Source organism: Aethalodelphis obliquidens, unplaced genomic scaffold, assembly GCF_003676395.1.
Source record: "Aethalodelphis obliquidens isolate GAN/ISIS:26980383/991018 unplaced genomic scaffold, ASM367639v1 scaffold84, whole genome shotgun sequence".
NCBI classification, from domain to species: Eukaryota; Metazoa; Chordata; class Mammalia; order Artiodactyla; family Delphinidae; genus Aethalodelphis; species Aethalodelphis obliquidens.
In genome coordinates, this window is record NW_020838028.1 from 7,262,565 (window position 1) to 7,290,007 (window position 27,443).

Genomic DNA, 27,443 nt, shown 5'->3' on the forward strand with positions numbered 1-27,443 from the left:
ACAGGGACTTTGTCTTGAGCAGCACTGTAACTTCTGTGCCTGAATGTCAAGCACATTTAGATATTCAATCAATGTTTGCCGAGGAAATGACTAATTACTTAGAATATAAATCTGAACCATTTTTGCTTTACATATATTTATTACATACATTCTTAGTTCTTTTATCTAACCTTCATATCAACCTTTTTTTCCTTCCCTTCCTCCCTCCCCCGCTTTTTCTCCCTACCACCTTCTTTCAGCAAAAATATTTTAGCTTATGTTATACACGGCAAATGAGTAATGGATATACATGGATATGGTTCCTTATACTGACATAATACAAGTAATATAATGCTCTTTCACCTTTGAGTTTTCAACATAATGTATTCTACATCATGGACCTTAGATATATGTATCTAATACTGTACAAAGCTATATATACAGGCATACTGTAAATTTCTGCCTCTCGTACTTTCATACTATATTCATTATTTAGTCACTGATTATAAAATATCATTTGTTCTTAGAAGTAAATCAGAGTTTTAAATAATGTTCCTTTTTCTTGACCCTTACAATACCTTTAAGATAGCACATTGACAACTTCCTGATCCTATTGGGTGGAATAAGAAGTCATGAAATTTAACTGTTTAAATGATAAATAAGCTGAAAGGTTCTAAGAGAATCATCCAATCAACAATCAATAAATAGCTTAATTCATCCCTAGACATAAGACTAAATTACAGTCTTCTTGCTTGTCTCTGTCTTAATTTCATAAACGTATTTTCTCCATCTGTGAATAAACCAAAATTAGAATCATTTTATGTCTCTCATTATGGGCTTTTGTAATTTCTGTAACATTTCAGACTACTGAATTAAACAACCCAGCTGACTTGTAGAACTCCAACTTACAAATACAACAAAGTTGTATCTTAATTGAAGTAAATTTAATCAAATATTAATATAAATAAAATAAATTCAATCTATTTTAATTTAAATTAAATTTTTCCAATTTCTTATTTCCACGTGGTTATGTTCCTATGTATTTGTGTAGTATGTGATGGCAAGACCTCAATGAAAATTTTGGGAAGTCAGTGCTCATTTGAAGAAGATCCATTTCTTTGGAATTGGATTATTTTGTGATGCTTTTAGCGTCAGAGCATAGTCAAAAGCCAGATTTGATGGTCTCAATCCCGATATATTTTTCTTTGATTCCTTGCCCATCCTAGGTTATCATGTGTTTGAAAGTTTAAAAACAAATCCCTTTTAAATGCTGCCAAATGAAACCATTTTTACATATTGTAATTTCTAATTTTATTTCTTATGTTAGGTAGAAGAAGGAATGCATCTTTTGATAACTGGTCCCAATGGTTGTGGGAAAAGTTCTCTCTTCAGAATTTTAAGTGGGCTCTGGCCTGTGTATGAAGGAATCCTATATAAACCACCTCCACAACATATGTTCTATATTCCACAAAGGTAGGTAAAGTTTCTTATATCACAATGAACAATTTCCTTTTGCTTTTGAATTATCTTGATTCCTTAAGCTCTTCTGTAGGTAATCTTTAAGCATGTTTTTATTGAGAGATGCAATTAAGGAAATAAAAATTATCCTAAAAGTTTTATTACTGCTTTGATTATAATAGTTTCCAGGATAATAACAATTCTTTTCATTTTCACATCATTGTAATGAACATTCAAAGACTATAGATGTTAGTCTAAAGGAGTAGCAGGCTAGTCCAAAGAGTAAGTATATTGCCTTAGATGTCAGATTATCTCTTCTCACAAAAAAATTAATAGTTCTTGGATAGTATAGTAGTCTTTCCATCAGGCTGCATATGTTCATATGTTCTAAAATTGTTCAATTATGTTTTAAGAGCCTCTGTGAAATAATCTTTATCACAATTCTGTTATATAATTAATTAATGATTTGAAACTACCTTAATTAAAAATATTTTACTCTAATAATGAGTGTAAAAGTAAGCATAGAAATATTTAAAAGGAACATTTTTCTTCTGAAGTTTTAAACTATCTTCCTTCATAACAATTTACAGATGTCTAAACAGAAAGTTATACTTGAAAATTTGGAATATTCATTGTGGGTGAGAGAAAATTAAATTTAAATAAAATTAAAATTAAATTCATCTGACCCAGTAATTTTTCCATCTGTCATCACCCTGGGTTAGGTCGACATCACAAAAGTACTCCTACTGTGTTAGAGGACTATTCTGTGGAACGTAGTAGAGCACCTATGCTGAAATTATATTACAAGAGCAAATATAAAAGTTACATCAAGTATGATGCTATCACATCTCTCTTCCTCTTCTTCCTTTGTTAGAAAGTGTTTGTACAGTCCTGCCCAATGGACTAATTTTTAGATCATATGTTGTAATTATGCAGATGAGGCTTTGTGGGGTTTTTCTTTAAAGTAAGACCTATCAGAGTAGTAGGAAGCTATCTGAAGTGTAGAAGGATGAAGAACTGTATTGGCAGTAAAAAATATTGGATGTGAGCAGTGCTATGAATACTTATATTTAACACAAAATAGATAACAGACAGCAGAATCATTGTCTATTTCTGTCTGTGCTTTAGAATACTTTTGGGAAATGTTCTGGATCTGAAAACTAAATAATACTGCCAAAGTTTAAGTTTCAGACATTAATGCATTAAGTAGACCGATTTTAATTTCTTATTTAGGTTTTAAAGCATAGAATCATGAGGAAAATATTCTGTTACATCATAGAATCTACTCTTTTAATGCAGATAAAATTGTATACATAAATTTTATATTTTTCACTATTTTAGATTTCATTTATAATATAGATACAGTTCTTAAATATAGCTATACCCTGAGCAATAAAAGACATTTCTCAGACTTAAGAAAGTGCATTATCAGCAAAGCTAGCCTTCAGAAATGAAGGAGAAATATTTTCCCAGACAAATAAAAGCTGAGGGAATTCATGTTCATTAGACATGCCTTACAAGAAATGCTGAAAGGAGTTCTTCAAATTGAAATGAAAGGCTGCTAATTAGTAACAGGAAAACATATGAAAATATACAACCCTGGTAAATGTAAATATATAGTCAAATTCATAATACTCTAATACTGTATTATGATGGTGTGTTAACCATCTAACTCTTAGTATAAAGGTTAAAGGACAAGAGTATTAACATAACTATAACTAGTACAATTTATTAATGAATACACAATATAAAAAGAGGAAAATTATGACATTAAAAACATAAAAGGGGGAGAGTAAAACTTGCAAGAAGTTTTATATACGCCTCATAGGAACCAGAAAGCAAAAACCTACAGTAGATTCACAATAGATAAAGAGAAGGAAATCAGAGCATACCACTACAGAAAATCACCAATTCACAAAGGAAGGCTACATGAGAGGAAGAAAGGAACAAGAGACAAAACAACCAGAAAACAATAAGACGACATTAGTAAATCCTTACCTGTCAATAACTAGTCTAAATGTAAATATATTGACTTCTCCAATCAAAAGACATAGAATGGCTGGATGGATGAAAAAAAAGACCCAACTTATTTGCATTATAAGACATTATAAGACCCTCATTTCAGCTTTAAAGACACACATAGCCTGAAAGTGAAGGGATGGAAAAAGTTATTCCATCTAAATGGAAACCAAAAGAGAGCAGGGATAATTATACTTATATCAGAAAAATTAGATTTTAAGCCAAAATTGCTAAAAAGAGACAAAGAAGGTCATTATATAATAAAAATGGGGTCAATTCATCAAGAAGATATAACAGTTGTAATATATGTACACTCAACATCAGAGCACCTTAATATATTAAGCAAATACTAGCAGATCTGAAGGGAGATAGACAGCAATAAATTAATAGTTAGGGACTTCACTGCCCCACTTTCAACAGTGGGTAGATCATGCAGACAGAAAATCAACAGGGAAATATTGGACTTGAACCAATATTTAGACCAAATGGATTTAGTAGACATATACAGACATTCCATCCTATGCCAGCAAATACACTTCTTCTCAATCATGCCCGGAACATTCTCTAAGAATATTATATGATAGGACACAAAATAAGTCTTAGCAAATTTAAGAAGATTGAAATCATACCAAGTATTTTTCCCATTATAACAACATGAAACTTGCAATCAATAACAGGAGGAAAGCTGAAAATTTTACAAATAGTGGAAATTAAACAACACACTCTTGAGCAACCAGTGGATCAAAGAAGAAATCAAAAAAGAAATTAAAATATCTTGAAAGAAATGAAAATGGAAATACAGTATATGAAAACCTATCTGATGCGGCAACAGCAGTTCTAAAAGGGATATTTATAGCAATAAGTTAAGAAAAAAAGAGATCTCAAGTAACTAACTTTACATCTCAAAGGAACTAGAAAAAGAAGAACAAATAAAGTCCAAAGTTTGCAGAAGGAAGGAAATAATAAAGAGAAGAGCAGAAATAAATGAAATAGAAACCAGAAGACCAATAGAAAAGATTGATAAAACTAAGAACTGATTATTTGTAAAGATAATATTGATGAGCCTTTAGCCTATCCCTGGGATGCAAAGATGGTTTAACATTGCAAATCAATAAATATGATACACCACATTAATAGAATGAAAAACAAATATCATATGATCATCTCAATAGATGCTGAAAAAGCATTTGACAAAATACAATATCCTTTCATAATATTAACTCTCAACAAACTGGATCTAGAAGGAACATACTTCAACATAATAATGGCCACATTTGACAAACTCAGAGTTAATATCGCATTCAATGGTGAAGAATGAAAGCTCTCCCTCTAAGATCAGGAACAAGACAAGGGTGCCCACTCTGAACATTCTCATTCAACAAAGTACTGGAAATCTTAGATAGAGCAATCAGACAAGACAAAGAAATAAAGGTATTCAAACCAGAAGGAAAGAAGTAAAATTGTCTTTGCAGATAATATGATCTTTCATGTAGAAAATCCTAAAGACTTAACCAAAAACATTTAGAAAAAATCAATGAATTCAGTCAAGTTGAAGGATACAAAATCAACATACAGAAATCAGTTGTGTTTCTATACACTAACTACAAACTATCTGAAAATAAATAAAGAAAAACTATTGCATTTACCATAGCATCAAAAACAATAAAGTATTTAGGAATAAATTTAACCAAGGAAGTGAAAGACCTATACACTGAAAACTATAAGACTTTGAGGAAAGAAACTAAAGACACAAACAATTGGAAAGATATCCCATATTCATGGATTGAAATAATTAATATTATTAAAATGTCCATACTGCACTAAGCCATCTATAGATTCAATGCAATTCTTATCAAAATTCAATGGCATTTTCCACAGAAATAGAAAAAACCATCCTAAAATTTTTGTGGAAGTACAAAAGACCCTGAATAGTCAAAGCAATCATGAAAAAGAAGAACATGGTTGGAGGCATCACACTTCTTGTTTTCAAACTCTGTTGCAAAGCTATAGTCATCAAAACAGTATGGTACTAGTATAAAAATAGACATAAACCAATGGAAGAGAATAGAGGGCCCACAAATAAATGCCTGCATATGGTCAATTAATATTTGCCAAGAGAGTCAAGACTACTCAAAGATAATCTCTTCAATAAATGGTATTGGCAAAATTGGATAACCACATGCAGAAAAATGAAATTGGACTTCCTCTGTCTTACACCACTCACAAAACTGAACTCGAAATGGATTAAAGACTTAAATGTAAGACCAGAAACCATAAAACTCTTAAGACATAGGAAAAACTCCTTGACATTGGTCTGAGCAATGATTTTTTGGATATGACACCAAAAGCACAAACAATAAAAGCAAAAATCAGCAGGTGGAACTACATCAAACTAAAAATCTTCTACACAGTGAAGGAAACCATCAACAAAATGAAAAGCCAACCAATGGAATGGGAGGAAATATTTGCAAGTCTTATATCTGATAAGAGGTCAATATCCACAATATATAAGGAGCTCATACAACTCAATAGGAAATAAAAAACAGTACAGTTTAAAAATGGGCAGAGGATCTTAATAGACATTTTTCCAAAGAAGATATACAGATTGTCCAACAGGTACATGAAGAGGTGCTCAACGTCACTAATCATCAGGGAAATGCAAGTCAGACCACAATGAAGTATCACCTGTCTGAGTGGCTAATCTCAAAAGATAAGAAATAACAGGTATTGGCAAGGATGTAGAGAAAAGGGAACGCCTATGAACTCCTAGTGAGAATGTAAGTTGATGGAGCCACTATGTAAAGCAGTATGGAGTTTCCTCAAAAAATTAAAAATAGAACTACTGTACGATCTAAACTCCCATGTTCATTGAGGCATGATTCACAATAGCCAAAATATGAAAACAACCTAAATGTCTGTCAACAGATAAATAGAAAGAGATATGGTATGTATGTATATACAATGGAATATTCTTAAGCCATGAAAAAGGAAATCCTGACATTTGTGACAACATAAGTGAAATAAGTCTGACAGAGAAAGATAAATACTGTATTGATATCACCTATATGTGGAATCTAAAAAAGCTGAACTTGTAGAAACAGAGTAGAATGGTGGTTACCAGGAGCTGGAGAGTGGGGGGAATGGGGAGATGTTGGTCCAGAGTACAAACTTACAGTAAGAAGTTGAATAAACTCAGGGAATTTAATACACCCCATTGTGATCAGAGTTAATAACACATTATATACTGGTAGTTGTTAAGAGAGTAGACCAATGTTCTCACCACACAAAAAAAGTGGTAATTATGTGAGTAATAGAAGTGTCAGGTAACAATACGGTGATAATTATTTTGCTGTATGTAAGTATATCAAATCAACATGTTTATAACTTGAACTTACACCATGTTATATGTCAATTTTATCTCAGTAAACCTGGAAAAAATATCACTGAGCTGTACACTTAAAAATGGTTAATATGGTAAATTTTATTTTACCACAGTTTTTAAAAGTGGAAAAAAAAAGAAAAAAAGTGCAAAAATTCTAGTCTTTGCCCTCAGGAGACCTATGTTATTTTGCAACAAACATAAATCACTAGGAAACTTTTTCTTAATTATGAAATTTACTGTTGCCTAGGCAAAAGGTCAACTACAACTTAGTTAAGAAAAATGAGAATGAAAGTCTATTTTTAAGGCTTAATTTTTTTTAATAATGTTAAAAGTCATTTTATCTTGATTATAAAGCTTCTAGAAACATGAAAACTTGTATTTGTTTAAAATCCTATAGGACCAATATCTTGCAAAAGAGCATAAAATTTATTTAAATGTATATGTAAACTAGGAGAGCCTAAATATAGTATTTACATCTAGTATTCTAAAAGCTATTGATTTTTTCAAAAAAGTTTGAAAATAATCTTATGTGTTTTTATGATTTAAAAGAAAGCTGCTACATAGACGGGAGGGGAGTTTGGGGGAGAATGGATACATGTATATGTATGGCTGAGTCGCTTTGCTGTGCACCTGAAACTATTACAACATTGTTGATTGGCTATACTCCAATATAAAATAAAAAGTTTTTTAAAAAAAAGAAAGAAAGCTGCTACAACCTATTTCAAAATATTTGTCAGTAGGTAATTTTAAACTTTTCTTTTTAGGATATTCTTATTAATGAATATTATCTAGTATCTTATTGCATTAATTTATAGCAATAGAATATAGGTTAAGTACTAGTTTGGCAGAAAAAAACCCTGTAAATTAAATATAGAATTGAGTCTTATGTACCTACAGAATAAACTTCATAAGTCACAAACAGACCTTTATAATAATCCCCCTGTTTTCACTTTTCATGATTGAAAGACTTCTTGGTAGAGGATCAGTCTCTTTATGCAATGATCAAATGTAAATTAATTGTTATTTTTATGGGGAAAAAGGAGTGGGTTTTGTTAAAGTGGATTTCTAATAATGTCATGTAGTGTACAGAAGAAAAAGTAAACTGGGAGAAAAAATGTTCTGATTAAGTATATTGAGACTGCTTATTTTTTTAATGAAATTTGCAGAGAATTTGAAGAGTTGCTATGGCTCAGTTTCAAGTTGGGAAACCTGAATTCCTGAGAAATTGTGAAATCACCTCAATATTTTCCCAGTTAATATCTTCTGATACTTCAGCAATGTTAATAATGAGAACCAGATAAAAAAAAATCTTGGCCTTTGTTCAAGAATACAAATAAAAAGTTATTTGGGATGGTAGATGGTAAAATTCTTAGTTTTGCTCAGATAGTTCTTAAACTATTTTGGCAATCTTAGGCTGTTTGAGACTGAATTTCCTGAGCAATGTGACTATACTCTTTAAACTGATAGTTGAAACTTACTGTTCCCTACTGTATTAGCCATCTGACCCTCAGGAAAATTGTTACACTTGAATACAGATCCTGAATTTCTTTTGTCAGTTCTTGGTGCACTTTGTCTTAACCACTTAAAGGTTGATTTATGATCTGCTCTAGCTTTCACTAATCCACAAATTTATGGCTCATTAGTCATTTAGTAATTCCCTAGTACATCTCTGTCTTCAGCCATTAAAGACTCTGAAGCCCAATCTTTTTTTCTTTTTTTTTTCTTTTTTGGGCTGCGTCTGGTCTTAGTTGTGGCACGCAGGCTCTTTGTTGCTGTGCGCGGGCTACAGAGCTCATGAGCTCAGTAGTTGCAGCTTGCGGGCTTAGTTGTCCCGCGGCTTGTGGGATCTTAATTCCCTGACCAGGGATCAAACTGGTGTCCCCCACATTGCAAGATGGATTCTTAACCACTGGACCACCAGGGAATCCCTGAAGCCCAATCTTTAATTTGTTTAGTTCACTTGCTAACAAAATACTATTGTATGCTAACACTTACCAAAATGGGAAATTGAAACATTTGGTGGGGGTTGGGGAAACAGAGCGTGAAGGAGAGGAAGGGAAGGAGGGAAGAAGGAAGGAAAGAAGAAAGGGATGGAGGATGGAAGGGAGGGCAGGAAGCAAGACAGAAGATAATAGGTGTTCACTGACAAAAGGCAGCAAAATCTTGGGTTCCTTTGTACTATTTTTTAAAAAAACTCTCCAGGGTATCAGTTGTATACATCACATATTTCTCCCTAGCAACAGTCTCCAGTTTGGCAACAACCCACCAGTAATTCTGTTCCCAAAGCTCCTGCTGTCACTATCCTTTCTTGGTAGAAATATCTAGGGACAGAAATTTTAACCATGATATTCTTACTACTGTAAACTTTATGCCCAAATACTTACACTAAGGCCAACAGATCTAAAATAGATTCAGACTTCCCACAAATTTGCATGAAAAGATAATTTGTACACATTTCTGCCCGTACTTGACTTTGAAATATGAGAAGTAAAAGGTTAAGAAAGTGAAAGGATTATAAGGATTGAATTAAATTTGACTAAACATTTTTTAAAAGAAAGAGAAAAAGAAAAGAAAAGAAAAAATGGGGGTGGAATAGTAAGGATATTTTATTTCATATCTTGGGAAAATTACTGTACTTTATTCTTTGTCAATGCTCTACTCTTTTTTTTTTAAATCAATGTTTATTAATGCCCTGCTAGAAGATGCTTTAGAGGATAGTGAGTAAAGACAGTCACTCTCAATGTGTGTTTGTGTCTAATTTGGTTATAAACAAAAACATGCAACTATGTCCTATAAAAACCCAGAACAAATGCCTCAAGAAAGACAAGAAATGCTATAGAAATATTCAAAATGAGAAAAAATATTGTAGAACAGCATGTCACTTGACCTGGGTTTTGAAAGTTAGAATTTTAACAATTGTCATAAATTGGATGTTTCTCAAATGTCTAAGTAGAGCAGAAATGCCACAGATTCAAGTAAGCATGAGTCTTCTGGTTTTGTTTTTTGGATACTTCCTTCTAAGCAGGGCTGTTCTATTCACCCTCCTTCTAATACACCAAGCTGAGGAAAGCAATTATTTATTATTAATATTATGTCATTGGTACATACTGAAGATAATAGCATCCATCCCCTAGGTCCTTAATCATTCCTAAGATGTTCTTTCAGCTGAATTTCTTTGAATTACTTTTTAAAGTTCTCTAGTGCTTTGGGGGTCTGCCCTTTCCCTAGTATCCACCTAAGAAGCTCGTCTCCTCTTTTTGAATAAATGACGTAGTCTTAACAGGTTAAATTTTAGTCTACTAGTGCTTCTTGCAAAACATAGCAAAAGATGACAGTAACTTGTTTCTACAACACTCTTTTTTTTTTTTTGGTCAGAAGATATTCTGAAATTATAAATAACATATTATCAGCTCAGTATTTATTTACTAACTACTTCATTCACAAGGTATTATATTCAAGTATCATGTTACTTAATCTTCTAGACTAAATGTAAATGCTGCTTAATAGATAAAGTAGTTATGAAGCAGAGTTTTAAATTAAATACAACATTAAAATCCTAAATTTGGTTGTACACAGGAATAATAGCATGACTAATTAGATTGTACAGAGAATTAAATATAGATAACATCACTTCTATCTTTTAACATATGAACAGTACCTATTGATCACTCTCTGCATGTCATGCTAAATAGATTATTTTAAATGATTAAATTTGAGTTCAAAGGGATTATAAACTTTAGTACTTAGAGTTGCACACCAGTTTAAAGCCAGGGTCAGAGTTCACCAAATCTTTGGATACAAATCCTCTGTATTCACTGCCTCTTATTGCAGGTTAATAAAATAATCTTATTAAAAACATCTACCTCAGGTAGAAAATAAAAAAGCCCTACTGTTTGACCTTAAAATATTTTCTCAGACAGTCTTAATTAATAAAATAAAAAGATTCTCTAACACTGTCCCAAATATATGGGGAATAACGAACTATCATTCTTTTATAGTTTGCATTCACTTCCAAAAATTTCTATATTCTTCAACTGTTTCTCTTAGAAGAGTTTATGACATGAAATCTCATCTTTTAGAAGTGCCAACATGTAATCCATTGTTTTCTTTGATGGCATTTCCACACATCCCTTTAATAATATAGGTTATGTATTTTCTAAATAAGGTGAATTAATATTGATTTTTATTTTGACAATCTTATGACCTCTTGAGATAATTGGTGGATCCTAGGGCATCTTGAGCAAGGGCTGAGCATCTCTGGTCTATTACTACTAACACAAGCAATTACTATATATTAGTCACTGCTTACATATATTACATGTTTCTGATTTTTCTGTATGACAACTCATAAAGTTGGTGTTAGTATCCCTATTTTATAGATGAGAAAACTTGGAGAGGTTGAAGTCATTCCACTGATAACTTTTGGAGCCAGCATTTGAACTTTGGTGTGTCTGACTCTAAAGTCACTTTGTCTTGCTTATTGCTGGCAGCAGGGTACATGTTTCTGAAAAATTACTACTCTCCTGCCTGCCCTTGAAAGTGAGTATCACCAGTTAAGGTTGTTTGCTTGGTATGCTGAATCTGTACTAATATCAAGCTATTGTTTGGAAGCAGAGGTCCTTATAATTCTTGGGGTATAGGGCAATCCAAGCCAATTTTAGCATAAAGTTTAGCACAGATACTTGGCTGTCATTCATTTATGTTAATGTGAAAGAAGTTATATTCTTGTGTAAAAGTGAAATTCGTTTAAATTAAACTATGTTAAAATCACTTTCAAATTAGAATATGTTCTCTGTTCTTTCCTATTCTTCTAAAATCTATTTCTCTATAAAATATAAAATAATCTCTCAAAAATATACCCATAGTTTTAAATCAGACTTCTTGCAGAAATGTAAAATAAGCAAATCTTAATTTTCATGATGCATTATGGCATAAAAAATTATTATTTACCCTTTAAGTTGTCAAAAGAAGAGATTATCTTTTGCAACAAAGACTGTGTTTTGTGTTAGGAAGTTCAGCAGAATGGACAGAATACTTAAATAACACTAGTAACAGCAGCATTGCCACAACTGTACTGCATGCTAAGATGTGCCTGTGTCAAATAAGTTCTGTAGATATTTTAAAATATGAACTTTCTTTTGAATTGTTTCTTTATGAATGCCTTCCAAATCCAGGATTTCCTCTTTGGAGGGATAAGAGAACTATGTTATACAACAGCATTGTTTAATCCACACATTTAAAACTAGATAATGACTATTAAGGAACCAGAAAGCACATGAGACCAGAAAGGAGGTTAGAAGACCAAATTTGCCTCCTTTCTCCATGGAAGAGAGGGTGCCCTCATAGTAAAGAATTTTTGGTGTGATCCTTACTTTTCTTCTTTTTGCCTAAGATCTCAGATTAAAAAATGAGGGTGTGATCTGGAAAAGGACGTACATAAGAATATGGGGTCGTGCTACTTTAGATATCTTGATGACTGTTTTCTATTGAGTCTCTAGCTTTCAGACTTTTTGATTCTTTTTGATGAATCTCTAGGTGCCAAAACGAGATAGGGAGAGCCTCTGAAGGACAAGGAGTGTATTAACTTAAGTAAGATGCAGGCTAGGCTGAGTGGAATGTTGGTCTGAAAGGGCACCGTAGTAAAGGAAAAATGTAATATGGCTTAATCCAGGCATATTCATGGAGCCCCATACCTAAAAGGTTATACATACACTGATCTTGTTGCCCCCAAATTAGACAAATCTGGACTTGAGGAGAGGGAGTTGTCACTGGAACAGATTTTGCCCTTTTTGAGTCACTGTTGAATAAATCTTTATAGAATATAAGCTAGAAAGGGCATGTCTCTGTACAGCACTCTGTACAGCACTGGGGGTATTCTACTAAGTCTGTAGTATACCTATTGGCATACTGTAACTGTGCAATGAATGATGAATGATTTAATAAAGGAGTGAATGAACATCTCCACTGATTTGGTTTCTACTGCCAAATTGGTCTGACTTCTTATACTAATTAGGAAGCAAACTATTTATTTTCTTGCTTGCACTAGATATGTCACAGAATCTTCTTTGTGATGGCAATAAATATTTGTCACTTAACATATATGTTTTGTGTGTGTGTGTGTGTGGTACGCGGGCCTCTCACTGTTGTGGCCTCTCCCGTTTTGGAGCACAGGCTCCGGACGCACAGGCTCAGCGGCCATGGCTCACGGGCCCAGCCGCTCTGCGGCATCTTCCTGGACCAGAGCATGAACCCGCGTCGCCTGCATTGGCAGGCAGACTCTCAATCACTGCGCCACTAGGGAAGTCCAACATATCTTTTTTAAAAGAAATTATTTTAGCCATGAATAAGGCTCAGTAGTATTGCTATAGCTAATTCACTTCTATTCCTTTGCTTTCTGACTATTAGATTCAAATCAAGTAAACTTTGCATAAATATCTTTGGACACTTGGCTCAGAATGATAAACTATACATTTTAGTACGTCCTGTGTAATAATTGGTACAGTTCAGTTTTTAAAAATCTCTTTTAGAGATCTATAAATATAAAAATGATTTCCCATAGCTTTTTTTTTTTGCTTTAATTTTTATTTATCACTTGGAAAAATGTTAAGGATACATTTTTTTTATATTTAACTCTTTTATAGGCTAATTTATAAAAATGATAATGGAAAAATCTTCCTTTGCATATAAAAGTTTTCATTATTTTATGAGTCAATTATTAAGTTAAACCAAATGGAATTGCAATTTTTGTAGGTCAAAAGGTCAAATATCAGGAATTTCATACAGTAATCTAATATAATGATAAATACAACAAAGTTGACTTTTAAAAAGTTTGCATTCTTCCCAGTTTGGGAGTACTTTGATTATTACACTAACAGTATTTTTATTACTACTTGGAAATAAACACAGTCCCTGCTCTTAAAAGGCTGTGCACATATCTCCTTTGGTACCTAGAAATATCTTATCTTAGAAATGTAATTTCAGGAATGGTAAGTATATCTTTTCAGTTGGGAATTTCTTCTTTTTTGCTACATATTTATTTTAAGACTATTATGAGTGACTTATGCATTGAGGACTCAAATCTAGTTGTTGCTGTTCATGAAAAAATTCTGATGACATGATTAGTTCCAGAATGTACATTTATATGAATTATTAATAGCTAGATTTTATGGCTTTCAAACTGCTAACTTATTACTATGGTAACACAGCAGTACTTAGCTGTACCTTATTCTTAAACTTAACACATCTCATGCCTTAAATACATGAGTATTGCTGTAAAATTTTTATCAATATTGTTCACAATTAAATTCTAGATGACTATGAAATATTTAGCATTTTGGGTGATCATTCCAAAGACTTCAAGTACAGAGCTAACATTTCTCAGTCTTCTTCCTACTTTGTCCCTATTAAAGAGAAAAAGAGAGAATAGTATAAACCCTAATAAATGTCAATACATTTTGCCAAGAATCATATATTGTCAGATATTTAATATAGAAAAGTAGGCAGTATAATACAAATTATAGAAGTACCCTGAGACATTGTAATATAACTGTAAAGAGCCATAATCCCTGGGAGTGGATTTGATCTCTAATAATTTTACTTTAATTTTACTATTATAATTAACAGTTTTAAATATAGATGCATTCAAAGTAATTTCAGATTACAAAGGAAATTTTGATAATTGCTCAAATAATGATAATCTAAATTATAGTATGATACCTGTAGCTTTATTCCAATATCTTTTCCACAACAAATAGAGGTAATTCTGGATTTTACTTAGAGAAAGTAAATTGAAACTAGATAATGTTTCTTTTTGATATCTACTAATTGTAAGCAATCTATTTCTTTTGTTTGGACTACGTTTATACTTTCTGATGGGCCAGAGCAAGTGTTGTGGTAATTGATCTACCTGAAATATTTAGAAGATAATCTGAATAGGTCTATATATCTAGAAAGGAAAGTTTAGTAAAGAGTACTTTGAGTCCTTATCAATTATGTATAACTGTGGTAGCACTAGAGAAACTTGAGCTAACTTAAAATGTTAAATTCCAGGCCTATGAGCAGGAAAAAGGATCACATGCAAACTAATCGTATAAACATGGGATATAGGGTCCTCCATTTTTTTGTGCTTTCAAATAGATTCAACATCAACCCAAATTTCCTTGATGTAGCCTTTCCAGAGAATTCAGTTGTAACTTTATAGTAGTATTTTTAAATAATTATATTAATAAAATCTATTATTAGAGTATCCTTAGTTGCTATGTACCTCAATAAACACATATAGAATGTGTTATTTTTACCATTTCACATGATCATAAAACAATTGAGAAAAAAATGGAACTTTAATAAAGCAATATTTTTTGGGTCCTTAATGAATATATACTTTTACGAAATATTTTTGTATAATTTCACCAATATTCCGCTCACATAAATTTTCAAAATAGCAATTTTCATATTCTATTAAATCATTTTGAGTAACAGTAAATCAAATAACAAATTATGTAGACATTTAATTTAAATCTCATCCTGATTGAATTTTTTAAAACTTAGTAGCTAAGAGTGTCTTCTTTTTAGTTCTGTTTTTACTTTTTTAGATTTTGAGAATGCATATTCAACATATTATTAGGCTTATAAACACAATAAGAAATTAAGCATTGCAAAGCAAAACTCAATTATAATTAAGAGTTTTTATGAGATAAATTTTCATATCTGTTCATCAAAGAGAATTGACAGATTTCAGAAGTCATAAATAATATTAAATGAATCTTTTAAAGAAGTTACAAAGTTTTAAAAATAAATTTTATTTGTTTATTTACTTACTTAGTTATTTATTTATTTTTGGCTGCGTTGGGTCTTCACTACTGTGTGTGGGCTTTCTCTAGTTGGGGCAAGCGGGGCTACTCTTCGTTGAGGTGCGCAGGCTTCTCAGTGCGGTGGCTTCTCTTGTTGCGGAGCACCAGCTCTAGGTGCGCGGGCTTCAGTAGTTGTGTCACGCGGGCTGTAGAGCGCAGGCTCAGTAGTTGTGGCACACGGGCTTAGTTGCTCCGCGGCATGTGGGATCTTCCCGGACCAGGGCTGGAACCCATGTCCCCTTCATTGGCAGGCGGATTCTTAACCACTGCACCACCAGGGAAGTCCCGAAGTTTCAAAGTTTTTTAAATTAATTTTTATTGGAGTATAGTTGCTTTACAATGTTGTGTGAGTTTCTACTGTACAGCAAAATGAATCAGCTATACATATGCACATATCCCCTCTTTTTTGGATCTCCTTCCCATTTAGGTCACCACAGTGGATTAAATAGAATTCCCTGTGCTATACAGTATGTTCTCATTAGTTGTATATTTTATACATAGTATCAATAGTGTATATGTGTCAATCCCAATCTCCCAATTAGAAGTTACAAAGTTTTGCTTCTTCAAATTCCTTTTACAAAGAAAACATTTGGCAGCCTTATGCATATTGATACCTTTGAGGTCCCATAAATTGCTGCAGTGAACTAAGTGGTGCTCCAGTTACTAAAAGAAATATTTCTAGGTAAACGAGATACTTAAGTGTTTAACAGAATATACTCTCTAAAATCTAGGTAGTTATGTATTTATTATTTATTAATCATGTTGAGAATAATCCAAATTTACTATGGGAATAAAACCACATGTCTTTTAGCTGGCTAAATAGAAATTCTTTTGTATCTTCTTTTTTCTTTGTTTTTTTAAATTGAAGTATAGTTGATTTACAATGTTATGTTAGTTTCTAGTGTATAGCAAAGTGATTCAGTTACATATATATTCTTTTTCATATTCTTTTTTAAATTGACCTATAGTTGATTTACAATGTTAATTACTGCTGTACATCAAAGTGATTCAGATATATATATATGTATATATATATATATATATATACACACACACACATTCATACATATCTATACATTCTTCTTATATTCTTTCCCATTATGGTTTTCCATAAGATATTGAATATAGTTCTCTGTGCTATACAGTAGGACCTTATTGTTTATCCATTCTATATGTAAAAGCTTACCTGCTAATCCCAACCTCCCACTCCATCCCTCCCCCAAACCCCTCCCCCTTGGCAACCACCAGCCTGTTCTTTATGTCTGTGAGTCTGTTTCCATTTCATAGAGGGCTTCATTTGTGTCATATTTTAGATTCCACATATAAATGACATCATATGGTATTTGTCTTTCTCTTTCTGACTTCACTTAGTATGATAATCTCTAGTTGCATCCATGTTGCTGCAAATGGCATTATTTCATTATTTTTTTATGGCTGAGTAGTATTCCATGGAATAAATACACCACATCTTTATCCATTCATCTTTCAATGGACATTTAGGGTGTTTCCAAGTCTTGGGTATTGTGGATAGTGCTGCTATGAACATAGGGGTTCATGTATCTTTTTTTTTTGAATTTTATTTTATTTTTTTATATAGCAGTTTCTTATTAGTTATCCATTTTATTCATATTAATTTATATATGTCAATCTCCACTATTTCATCTTCCAGGTCACTTATCTGTTCTTCTGCCCAGTTATTCTGCTATTGATCACATCTAGAGTATTTTTAATTTCATTTATTGTGTTGTTCATCATTGTTTGTTTCATCTTTAGTCCTTCTAGGTCCTTGTTAAATGTTTCTTGCATTTTGTCCATTCTATTTCCAAGATTTTGGATCATCTTTACTATCATTCTGAATTCTTTTTCAGGTAGACTGCCTATTTCCTCTTCATTTTTTAGGTCTGGTGCATTTTTATCTTGCTCCTTCATCTGCTGTGTGTTTTTCTGTCTTCTCATTTTGCTTATCTTACTGTGTTTGGGGTCTCCTTTTTGCAGGCTGCTGGCTCATAGTTCCCATTGTTTTTGGTGTCTGTCCCCAGTGGCTAAGGTTGGTTCAGTGGGTTGTGTAGGCTTCCTGGTGGAGGGGACTAGTGCCTGTGTTCTGGTGGATGAGGCTGGATCTTGTCTTTCTGGTGGGCAGGTCCACGTCTGGTGGTGTGTTTTGGGGTGTCTGTGGACTTATTATGATTTTAGGCAGCCTCTCTGCTAATGGGTGGGTTTGTATTCCTGTCTTGCTAGTTGTTTGGCATAGGATGTCCAGCACTATAGCTTGCTGGTCGTTGAGTGAAGCTGGATGCTGGTGTTGAGATGGAGATCTCTGGGAGATTTTCACCATTTGATATTATGTGGAGCTGGGAGGTCTCTTGTGGACCAGTGTCCTGAAGTTGGCTATCCCACCTCAGAGGCACAGCACTGACTCCTGGCTGCAACACCAAGAGCTTTCATCGACATGGCTCAGAATAAAAGGGAGAAAAATTAGAAAGAAAGAATTAGTATAAGTAGAAAGAAAGAAAGGAGGGAGGAAGGAAGGAAGGAAGGAGGGAAGGAAGGAAAAAAGATAAAGTAAAATAAAATAAGATAAAATATAATAAAGTTATTAAAATAAAAAAATAATTATTAAGAAAAGAATTTTTTTAAAAAACAAAAACGGACAGATAGAACCCTGGGACAAATGGTGGAAGCAAAGCTATACAGCATAAATCTTGCTCTCAAAGTCCACCTCCTCAATTTGGGATGATTCGTTGTCTATTCATGTATTGCACAGACATCAAGTTGATTGTGGAGCTTTAATCCGCTGCTTCTGAGGATGCTGGGAGAGATTTCCCTTTCTGTTCTTTGTTCTCACAGCTCTCAGGGGCTCAGCTTTGGATTTGGCCCCGCCTCTGCATGTAGGTCGCCAGAGGGCGTCTGTTCTTCGCTCAGACAGGACGGGGTTAAGGGAGCCGCTGATTCGGAGGCTCTGGCTCACTCAGGCCGGGGGGGAGGGAGGGGCACGGAGGGCGGGGCGAGCCTGCGGCGGCAGAGGCCGGTATGACGTTGCACCAGCCTGAGGCGTGCCGTGCGTTCTCCTGGGGAAGTTGTTCCTGGAACCTGTGACCCTGGCAGTGGCAGGTTGGACAGGTTCCCTGCAAGTGGGGTGTGGATAGTAACCTGTGCTCGCACACAGGCTTCTTGGTGGCGGCAGCAGCAGCCTTAGCATCTCATGCCCGGCTCTGGGGTCTGCGCTTTTAGCCGCGGCTCACGCCCGTCTCTGGAGCTCCTTTAAGCAGCGCTCTTAATCCCCTCTCCTCGCGCACCAGGAAACAAAGAGGAAAGAAAAAGTCTCTTGTCTCTTCAGCAGGTCCAGACTTTTCCCCGGACTCCCTCCCGTCTAGCCGTGGTGCACTAACCCCCTGCAGGCTGTGTTCACGCCGCCAATCCCAGTCCTCTCCCAGCGCTCAGACCGAAGCCCGAGCCTCAACTCCCAGCCCCGTCCGCCCCTGTGGGTGTGCAGACAAGCCTCTCGGGCTGGTGAGTGTCGGTCGGCACCGATCCTTTCTGCGGGAATGTCTCCGCTTTGCCCTCTGCACCCCTGTTGCTGTGCTGTCCTCCGCGGCTCCGAAGCTTCCCCCCTCTGCCACCCGCAGTCTCCGCCTGTTGAAGGGGCTTCCTAGTGTGTGGAAACCTTTCCTCCTTCACAGCTGCCTCCCACTGGTGCAGGTCCCGTCCCTATCCTTTTGTCTCTGTTTATTCTTTTTTCTTTTGCCCTACCCAGATACGTGGGGGGTTTCCTGCCTTTGGGGAGGTCTGAGGTCTTCTGCCAGCATTCAGTAGGTGTTCTGTAGGAGTTGTTCCACGTGTAGATGTATTTCTGGTGTATCTGTGGGGAGGAAGGTGATCTCCGCGTCTTACCCTTCGCCATCTTCCCGTAAGCCTCTATATATGTCAATCTCAATCTCCCAATTCATCACACCACCACCACCACCACCACCACGCCCCCCCATGCCACTTTCCCCCATTGGTGTCCATACGTTTGTTCTCTAAATCTGTCTCTATTTCTGCCCTGCAAACCGGTTCATCTGTAGCATTTTTCTAGGTTCCACATATATGTGTTAATATACGATATTTGTTTTTCTCTTTCTGATTTACTTCACTCTATATGACAGTCTCTAGATCCATCCACGTCTCTATTGACCCAATTTTGTTCCTTTTTATGGCTGAGTAATATTCCACTGTATATATGTACCACATCTTCTTTATCCATTCATCTGTCGATGGGCATTTACGTTGCTTCCATGACCTGGCTATTGTAAATAGTGCTGCAATGAATATTGGGGTGCATGAGTCTTTTTGAATTATGGTTTTCTCTGGGTATATGCCCAGTAGTGGGATTGCTGGGTCATATGGTAATTCTATTTTTAGTTTTTTAAGGAACGTCCTTACTGTTTTCCACAGTGGCTGCACCAAATTACATTCTCACCAACAGCGTAGGAGGGTTCTCTTTTCTCCACATCCTCTTCAGCACTTGTTATTTGTAGATATTTTAATGATGGCTATTCTGATTGGTGTGAGGGGGTACCCCATTGTAGTTTTGATTTGCATTTCTCTAATAATTAGTGACTTTGAGCATCTTTTCATGTGCCTTTTGGCCATCTGTATGTCTTCTTTGGAGAAATGTCTATTTAGGTCTTCTGGCCATTTTTGGATAGGGTTTGTTTGGTTTTGTATTTGAGTTCAATGAGCTGTTTGTATATTTTGGGAATTAAGCCCTTGTCAGTCACATCATTTGCAAATATTTTCTGCCATTCTGTTGGTTGTCTTTTCATTTTGTTTATTGTTTTCTTTGCTATGCCAAAGCTTGTAAGTTTGATTAGGTCCCATTTGTTTATTCTTGTTTTTATTTTTATTGTCTGACCTAAGAAAACATTGGTACAATTTATGTCAGAGAATGTTTTACCTATGTTCCTTTTTAGGAGTTTTATTGTCTTTAAACCATTTTGATTTTAAACCGTTTTGATTTTATTTTTTTGTACAGTGAGAGGGTGTGTCCTAACTTCATTAATTTACATGTGGCTGTCCAACTTTCCCAATACGACTTGCTGAAAGACTGTCCTTTTCCCATTGTATATTCTTGCCTCTTTCATCAAAGATAAATTGACTGTAGGTTTGTGGCATATTCTTTTCCAGTATAGATTATTACAAGATGTTGAATATAGCTCCCTGTACTGTATGGTAGGACCTTACTGTTTATGTATATATAGTAGCTTGTATCTGCTAATCCCAAACTCCTAATTTATCCCTCACTTTCCCCTTCCCCCTTTGGTAACCATAAGTTTGTTTTCAAATGAATTTATTTACAAAATACAAAGAGACACAGACATAGAAAACAAACTTATGCCCTTTTTTAAGATATTGCCCTTTCACATAGGTAGATAACTAAGTTGAAATGAACTTTTTTGTCTCCATAATGGTTTATTGAATGCCTACTATGTGCCTGTAGTGCTGTACTAAGTGCTCTACATTGCTTTATAAAAACCTACTGCTTCATTTAATCCTCATAACAAATGCAATAAAGTGAGTTACTTTACAAATGACGTAACTATAGCTCAGAATTTGGGTCACATTGCTAGTAAATGGTGAGATTGGGACTCCAGTCCAGAACCATCTCCCCAAAGCCTATTATCACAACCATGACTCTATACTGTCTTCCCCAAAATGTAGATATAAAATATAATTTTATCAAATATTTCCAGTTAATCAAGTCTTATGGTAGAATCCTGTAGAAACACCATTGAAGTGAATGTTCAGATGTATTTTAATCATTGCAGTCTCAGTTATGTATTGTGTCATGGCTGTTCTGTGGATTGAATTATATTTGGGGTTTATGCTAAGGCTGTCTATACTTCTGATTTACATTAAGTTGGAACTGGCATCACTTTGTAAGTTAGCTAAAGTACTGACTCCTAATATTTCCTTGTGTTTCTTCTTAGTAGTCTCAGGATACCAACTAAAAATTTGTTCACTGGCCCTGATGGTCAGTATCTATTTTATGCTACTGTTATTATTACCAGATATTAATTTAAGATAATATCACATTATATAAATGCTTAAAGTGATGGAAATAAACAAATAACTTTTTGTCCTAATTCTGTTTTTAAAAAATATATGATTAGACTGGAGAGGGAAAAAAATCAGAGAGCAGGAGAAGACATACGGAATATGGTAGAAGAAAAGTGACTAGAAAGGTGCGGCCACTTGGGAAAACAATTGGTCAGTTCCTCAAAAAGTTAAACAGAGTTACCATATGCCCCACTACTAGGTGTATGCCCACTATTCATAATAGCCAAATAGTGGAAACAACTGAAATATCCAGATTAACAAAATATGGAATTTAATTCAGATATTAAAAGGAATGAAATACTGCTACATGCTACAACATGGGTGAACCTGACGATATTATGCTGACAGAAAGAAGACCACATATTGTGTGATTCCACACATATGAAAATATGTGAAATTTCCTGAATAGGCAAATCCACAGATACAGAAGGTAGATTAGTGATTGCCAGCTGTTAGGAGGAGGGAAGAACTAGGAGTGCCTGCTCTTAGGTATGGAGTTTCTTTTGGGGGTGAAGAAAATGTTCTGGAATTAGATACTGTGGATATTTACATGAGCTTGTAAATATACTGAAAATCATTGAATTTTACACTTTAAAAGGGTGAATTTTATAATGTGAATTATACCTCAATTTAAAAAATATGACTAGAGATTCCTTATATTTGCAAAGACTCCATTGAAAATCTTATTACATGAATGCATATATGTATAATTGAAATATAAATATTTTGATTTTCAAATATTTGTTAAATCTGTTATAAAATAAATTTTTGTGCTTCAACTAAATCATTTGCATGTTATGGGAAAATAGGTAGAGAATTGATCTACAAACACAGTTTGTATTTAAAACCTTTAATTCTCTCTCTCTGTACACACACACACACACACACACACACATTTTTTTTAAGTTGCTATAAATAAATCTTCACCCCCAACTTCTTTAGGGTGTACAGTTGACACTTGAGCAATGCAGAGGTTAGAGGCGCTGACCCCAGCACAGTTGAAAATCCATGTATAATTTATAGTCGGCCCTTTATGTATAATTTATAGTCGGCCCTTTATATCTACTGTTCCACATCTGCAGATTCAACCAACCACAGATTGTAAAGTACTATAATATTTCCTATTTTAAAAAAACCATGTATAAGTGGACCCATGCAATTCAAACCCATGTTGCTCAATGAGGAACAGTATTTTCAGAGAGCAAGAATAGTCTCTAATATAGACATAGTATGATGATCAAATTTATGAAAATTAACACTGATATAATATTATCTGAACATACTTTTGTTGGTTCTCAAACCGGCCCTTGTACACAGTGGGCAAGAAGAGACAGAAGAAAGAGGCAGACCACTCCAGATTGGTGGATGGCAGGTTTAATAAGCAAGGAAATTTACATTTGAGGCTTGTCATGGGCAGCCTCAAGATGAGCCTCTCCACTTCTATCCACCAGAATCTTAAAAGTTTATGTAGAGGCCTTCATGGGGTTCGGTCATGTATACCATCCATATGGTCTCAACACCACATTGCTCCCTCAAGTCTGTGTCCTTGAAAATAGTTGGCAGCTGTGGGAACTGTGGGTTGAGCATACATTCCAAGGTCAGGGAAGAGGGTTGGAGTGTCAGATTGCCTGGGTCCAGCTCAGAGGTCAACTGGCAGTGAAGTCCTCTTGATTACCTCCTCCAACAACTTTCCACGTTCAAAGTTTGCCAATTGTCATAATACTATTCTTTATAATAACTTGTTTTTCTCAGTCCATCATCATACATTGTATTTTAGTTGCTATGTTGCTCTAGTTTCTTTTAATGTGAAAGAATTCCTTAGCCTTTCTTTGTTTTTTATGACATTGATATTTGTAATGAGTGCAGGACTGTTGTTGTTGTTGTATATTCATAAAATCCCACAATTTGGGTTTATCTGATAGCTTCCTAATGAAACAATACAGTTTACACATTTTTTTGCAATAATACTACCTGCATTAGTTTTCAAGATCTACTGAAACCAAAAACTTGCTGGTCTGAAGCAACAGAAATTTATTTTCTCACAGATCTAGAGGCCAGGAGTCCAAAATCAAGGTGTTGGCAGGGCCACCCTCCTTCTGGAAGCTCAAGGGGAGAATTTTTTCTTACCTCTTCCAGCTTCCAGTGGTGCCAGGCTTGTGACAGCATAACTCCAATCTCTGCCTCTGTCTTCACATGACTTTCCTCCCTGTGTTTTTCCTCTTCTTTAAAGGTATTTATTGGATTTAAGACCCATCTGGTTAATCCAGGATAATCTTATCTCAAGATCCTTAACTTAATTACATCTGCAAACACCTTTTCTTTTCCTAAATAAGGTCACATTCACAAATAATACGGGTTAGGACTTGGACATATCTTTGAGGTCCACAATTCAACCCTGTATACTTCCTAAATGCTGTTGTGATCTTCTCAAAGGGTAGTATCAGGATGCAGCAAATGTACACAGAACGAGGAAATAGATTTTTGTTCAAAAAATTATGAATTCATGCTGATATTCTAATTCAAATTAAACGTTACAGAATATTTTTCTCACCTTCCCACATTTCATATTTGTATCTTCCTTCTTCCACGGCGAGAACCTTACCTCCTAACGTTATTAAAATGTTTACTTATTTGATCAATCCTACAACATAGTTTCAGAATTGCTAGCCTATAGCAACAAGAAACATGAACAATTAGTTTTAAGGTTTCTTTAGGGTTTTCAACTGAAATTATGTAACCAAATTTGAAAGTTACTTGGATCAGTCCCTCCTCCCCATTTTATGTGGTTATGTTATTCATTTGATATACTTTTCAGTTCATTTGTTTCTGTTTGTATTCAATTTTAGGGTTTCTGCCTTCATTTTACTGGTTAAATTAAAAAAAATAATAACACTTTAACATGATTCTAAGAGTAAAAACTATATAGAAAGTATTCTTAAAGAGGTCTTTTCCCTCCCTTATCTATTCTGCCTTGTTCCTCCCATCTCCTATAGGTAACTGATTTCATTAGTTTCTGGTTTACTGTTTCCTTTTGTAAATATAAGCAGACAGATGTATATTTTCTTATTTTGCTTTCATTTTACATAGAAGTGGTATACTACATAATAGTGGTTCTATCAAATGGGGATGCTTTTGTCCCCTAAAGGGACAAAATAATATTTGGAGACTTTTTTTTTTGTCACTGCTGCAGTGGATGCTAGTAGCATCTGGTGCGTAGAGATCAAGTGTTCCACTAAACATCCTATAATACACAGGATATACCTCAGTGACAAAGAATTATCTGATTTAATAACTCCATAATACCACTGTTGAGAAACCCAACTATATATCTACTTTGCACTTTGCTTTTCAACTTAACAATATATTATGTAAATCACCCTATATCAATTCATAGAGATCTTCCACATCCTGTTTTATAGCTGCATAGTGCAGGTTCTATAGTTTATTCAGTCAGTCTCCTTTGTATGCACATTTAGGTTGTTCTCAATATTTTGCAATAACAAAGAATGCTGTAATGGATAACTTTACACATTTTTTTGTTGATGGTGGTGTATTTTTGGAAGTATATCTTTAAAATAAATTCCTAGAAGTGGGTCAAAGACCACATGATATATTGGTTTGTAGAATCCTCTCCAAAGGGTTGTACCATTTTGCATTTTCACATTGTATGAAAATACCTGTGTCTCCATAGGCTTGCCAATTGAGTGAGTTGTCAAACTTTTGAACTTCTGCCAATGTGATAAGTAAGAAACTCAGTATAGTTTTAATTTGCATTTCTCTTATTTTGAATGATACTTTTTAAGTTTTGTTTGTTCACATTGCTGGGTCAAAACCTCAGATTTTATGTTTAACGCAAATAGTTTTAGATGAAATACAGAAGCAACATTTATAAAATACAACAGAACAAGTATGTATTTCTATGCTGAAAATATACAAGTATTTCTTGTAGAAACTTTTCGTGTGGCTATGTCTCTATATGTTTTTACATGAATATAACAGTGTTTTATCCTGCCACGCCTGAGAGAGAAATACTCATCACCAGGTAATAAATATAATCCTAGAAATATGGTATTTAAAGTCTGCTCTGGAGTTTTCAGACCACCAGGATGTCACATTGAGTAAACTAAACTGATTTTGTACTAAGATTCTTGTGTTCTTGGTGTTTTACAGGCCGTACATGTCTCTTGGAAGTCTTCGGGATCAAGTCATTTATCCAGATTCAGTGGATGACATGCATGATAAAGGCTATACAGACCACGATCTAGATTGTATTCTACATAATGTTCACCTCTATCATATAGTTCAAAGAGAAGGAGGTAAAGTCTATAATTTGTGGTTTTTTCATGTATTTAAATTAATTTTTAAAAAGAAAACTTGGGTTTAATTTGAATGTATGCTGTTGTTGGAACATAAGCACACAAGTAAAGATGGAGTTTACAGCTTTTGTTGCTTTTCCATTCTTGACATGCTCTTTTCTGCTTATGTTATATTTCATGCAGCACACTAAGCTTTTTACTAAGTCTGCTGCTAGCATTTGAAAACAGTTTTTTTTTTTGGTCATATTTTAATGTACATGTGTCCCTGAGGCCATAGTCAATCTAAATGTATGTAAAGTTCATGACAGAAATATTCTCCTGTCAAGCTCTCGGCTTATATTAAATGTAATAATTTGAGAAGTAGGTATCACAAACTTATTTATTTTCAGAACCACAGTCTTACCAATACATTTTTTTTTCTCTAAAGCAACACACAGAGAATTAGATAAAATATAGAAACTTCTGTACTGTAGTATTTCAACATAAAACATACTTTTGAAAGATAAGGAATAACAGTTATACATATTAGCTCAAAAAAGAATTACTTTCAAAAACACAGAATTACTTTCAAATAACTTGATAAAAATATAATTTGATAGCCTAGAAAAACTAATGAAGTAGCAAGCTAGAATTCTAGGTTAAATTTTGCATGGGTTTTATGTTTTACTTTTTAGCCCATTTACATTATCAAAAGAAGCAGCATACTACAGTAGTTAAGAATGTAAGCTTCAAAGTCAGAGTTCTAGAATCAAGTCTTAAATAGCTGGGGGACCTTCAAGATGGCGGAGGAGTAAGACATGGAGGTCACCTTCTTCCCCACAAATACATCAAAAATACATCTACATGTGGAACAACTCCTACAGAACACCTACTGAATGCTGGCAGAAGGCCTCAGACTTCCAAAAAGGCAAGAAACTCCCCACGTACCTAGCTGTGTGGCTGACAGGGTCTCAGTGTGCCGCTTGGGTGTCAGGCCTGAGCCTCTGAGCTGGGAGAGCCAAGTTCAGGACATTGGACCATCAGAGACCTCCCGGCCCCATGTAATATCAGTCAGTGAAAGCACTCCCAGAGATCTCCATATAAACGCTAAGACTCAGCTCTACTCAAGGACCAGCAAGCTCCAGTGCTGGACACCACATGCCAAATAACTAGCAAGACAGGAACATAATCCCACCCATTAGCAGAGAGGCTGCCTAAAATCATAAGTTCACAGGCACCCCAATGCACACCACTGGACGCAGGCCTGCCCACCAGAAAGACAAGATGCAGCCTCATCCACCAGAACACAGGCACCAGTCCCCTCCACCAGGAAGCCTACACAACCCACTGAACCAACCTTAG

General features: G+C 34.7%; 1 protein-coding gene across 2 annotated transcripts in view; it reads left to right on the forward strand.

Moving 5' to 3' along the window:
* The window catches only part of ABCD2 (ATP binding cassette subfamily D member 2), a 77,190-nt gene that overhangs the window by 21,525 nt on the left and 28,222 nt on the right, over positions 1-27,443 (forward strand). For both annotated transcript variants that reach the window (XM_027093463.1, XM_027093462.1), the window contains exons 6-7: positions 1,307-1,452; positions 25,957-26,102. In XM_027093463.1, coding sequence (XP_026949264.1) covers positions 1,307-1,452; positions 25,957-26,102 — 292 coding nt within the window. The remainder of the gene's footprint in view (positions 1-1,306; positions 1,453-25,956; positions 26,103-27,443) is intronic.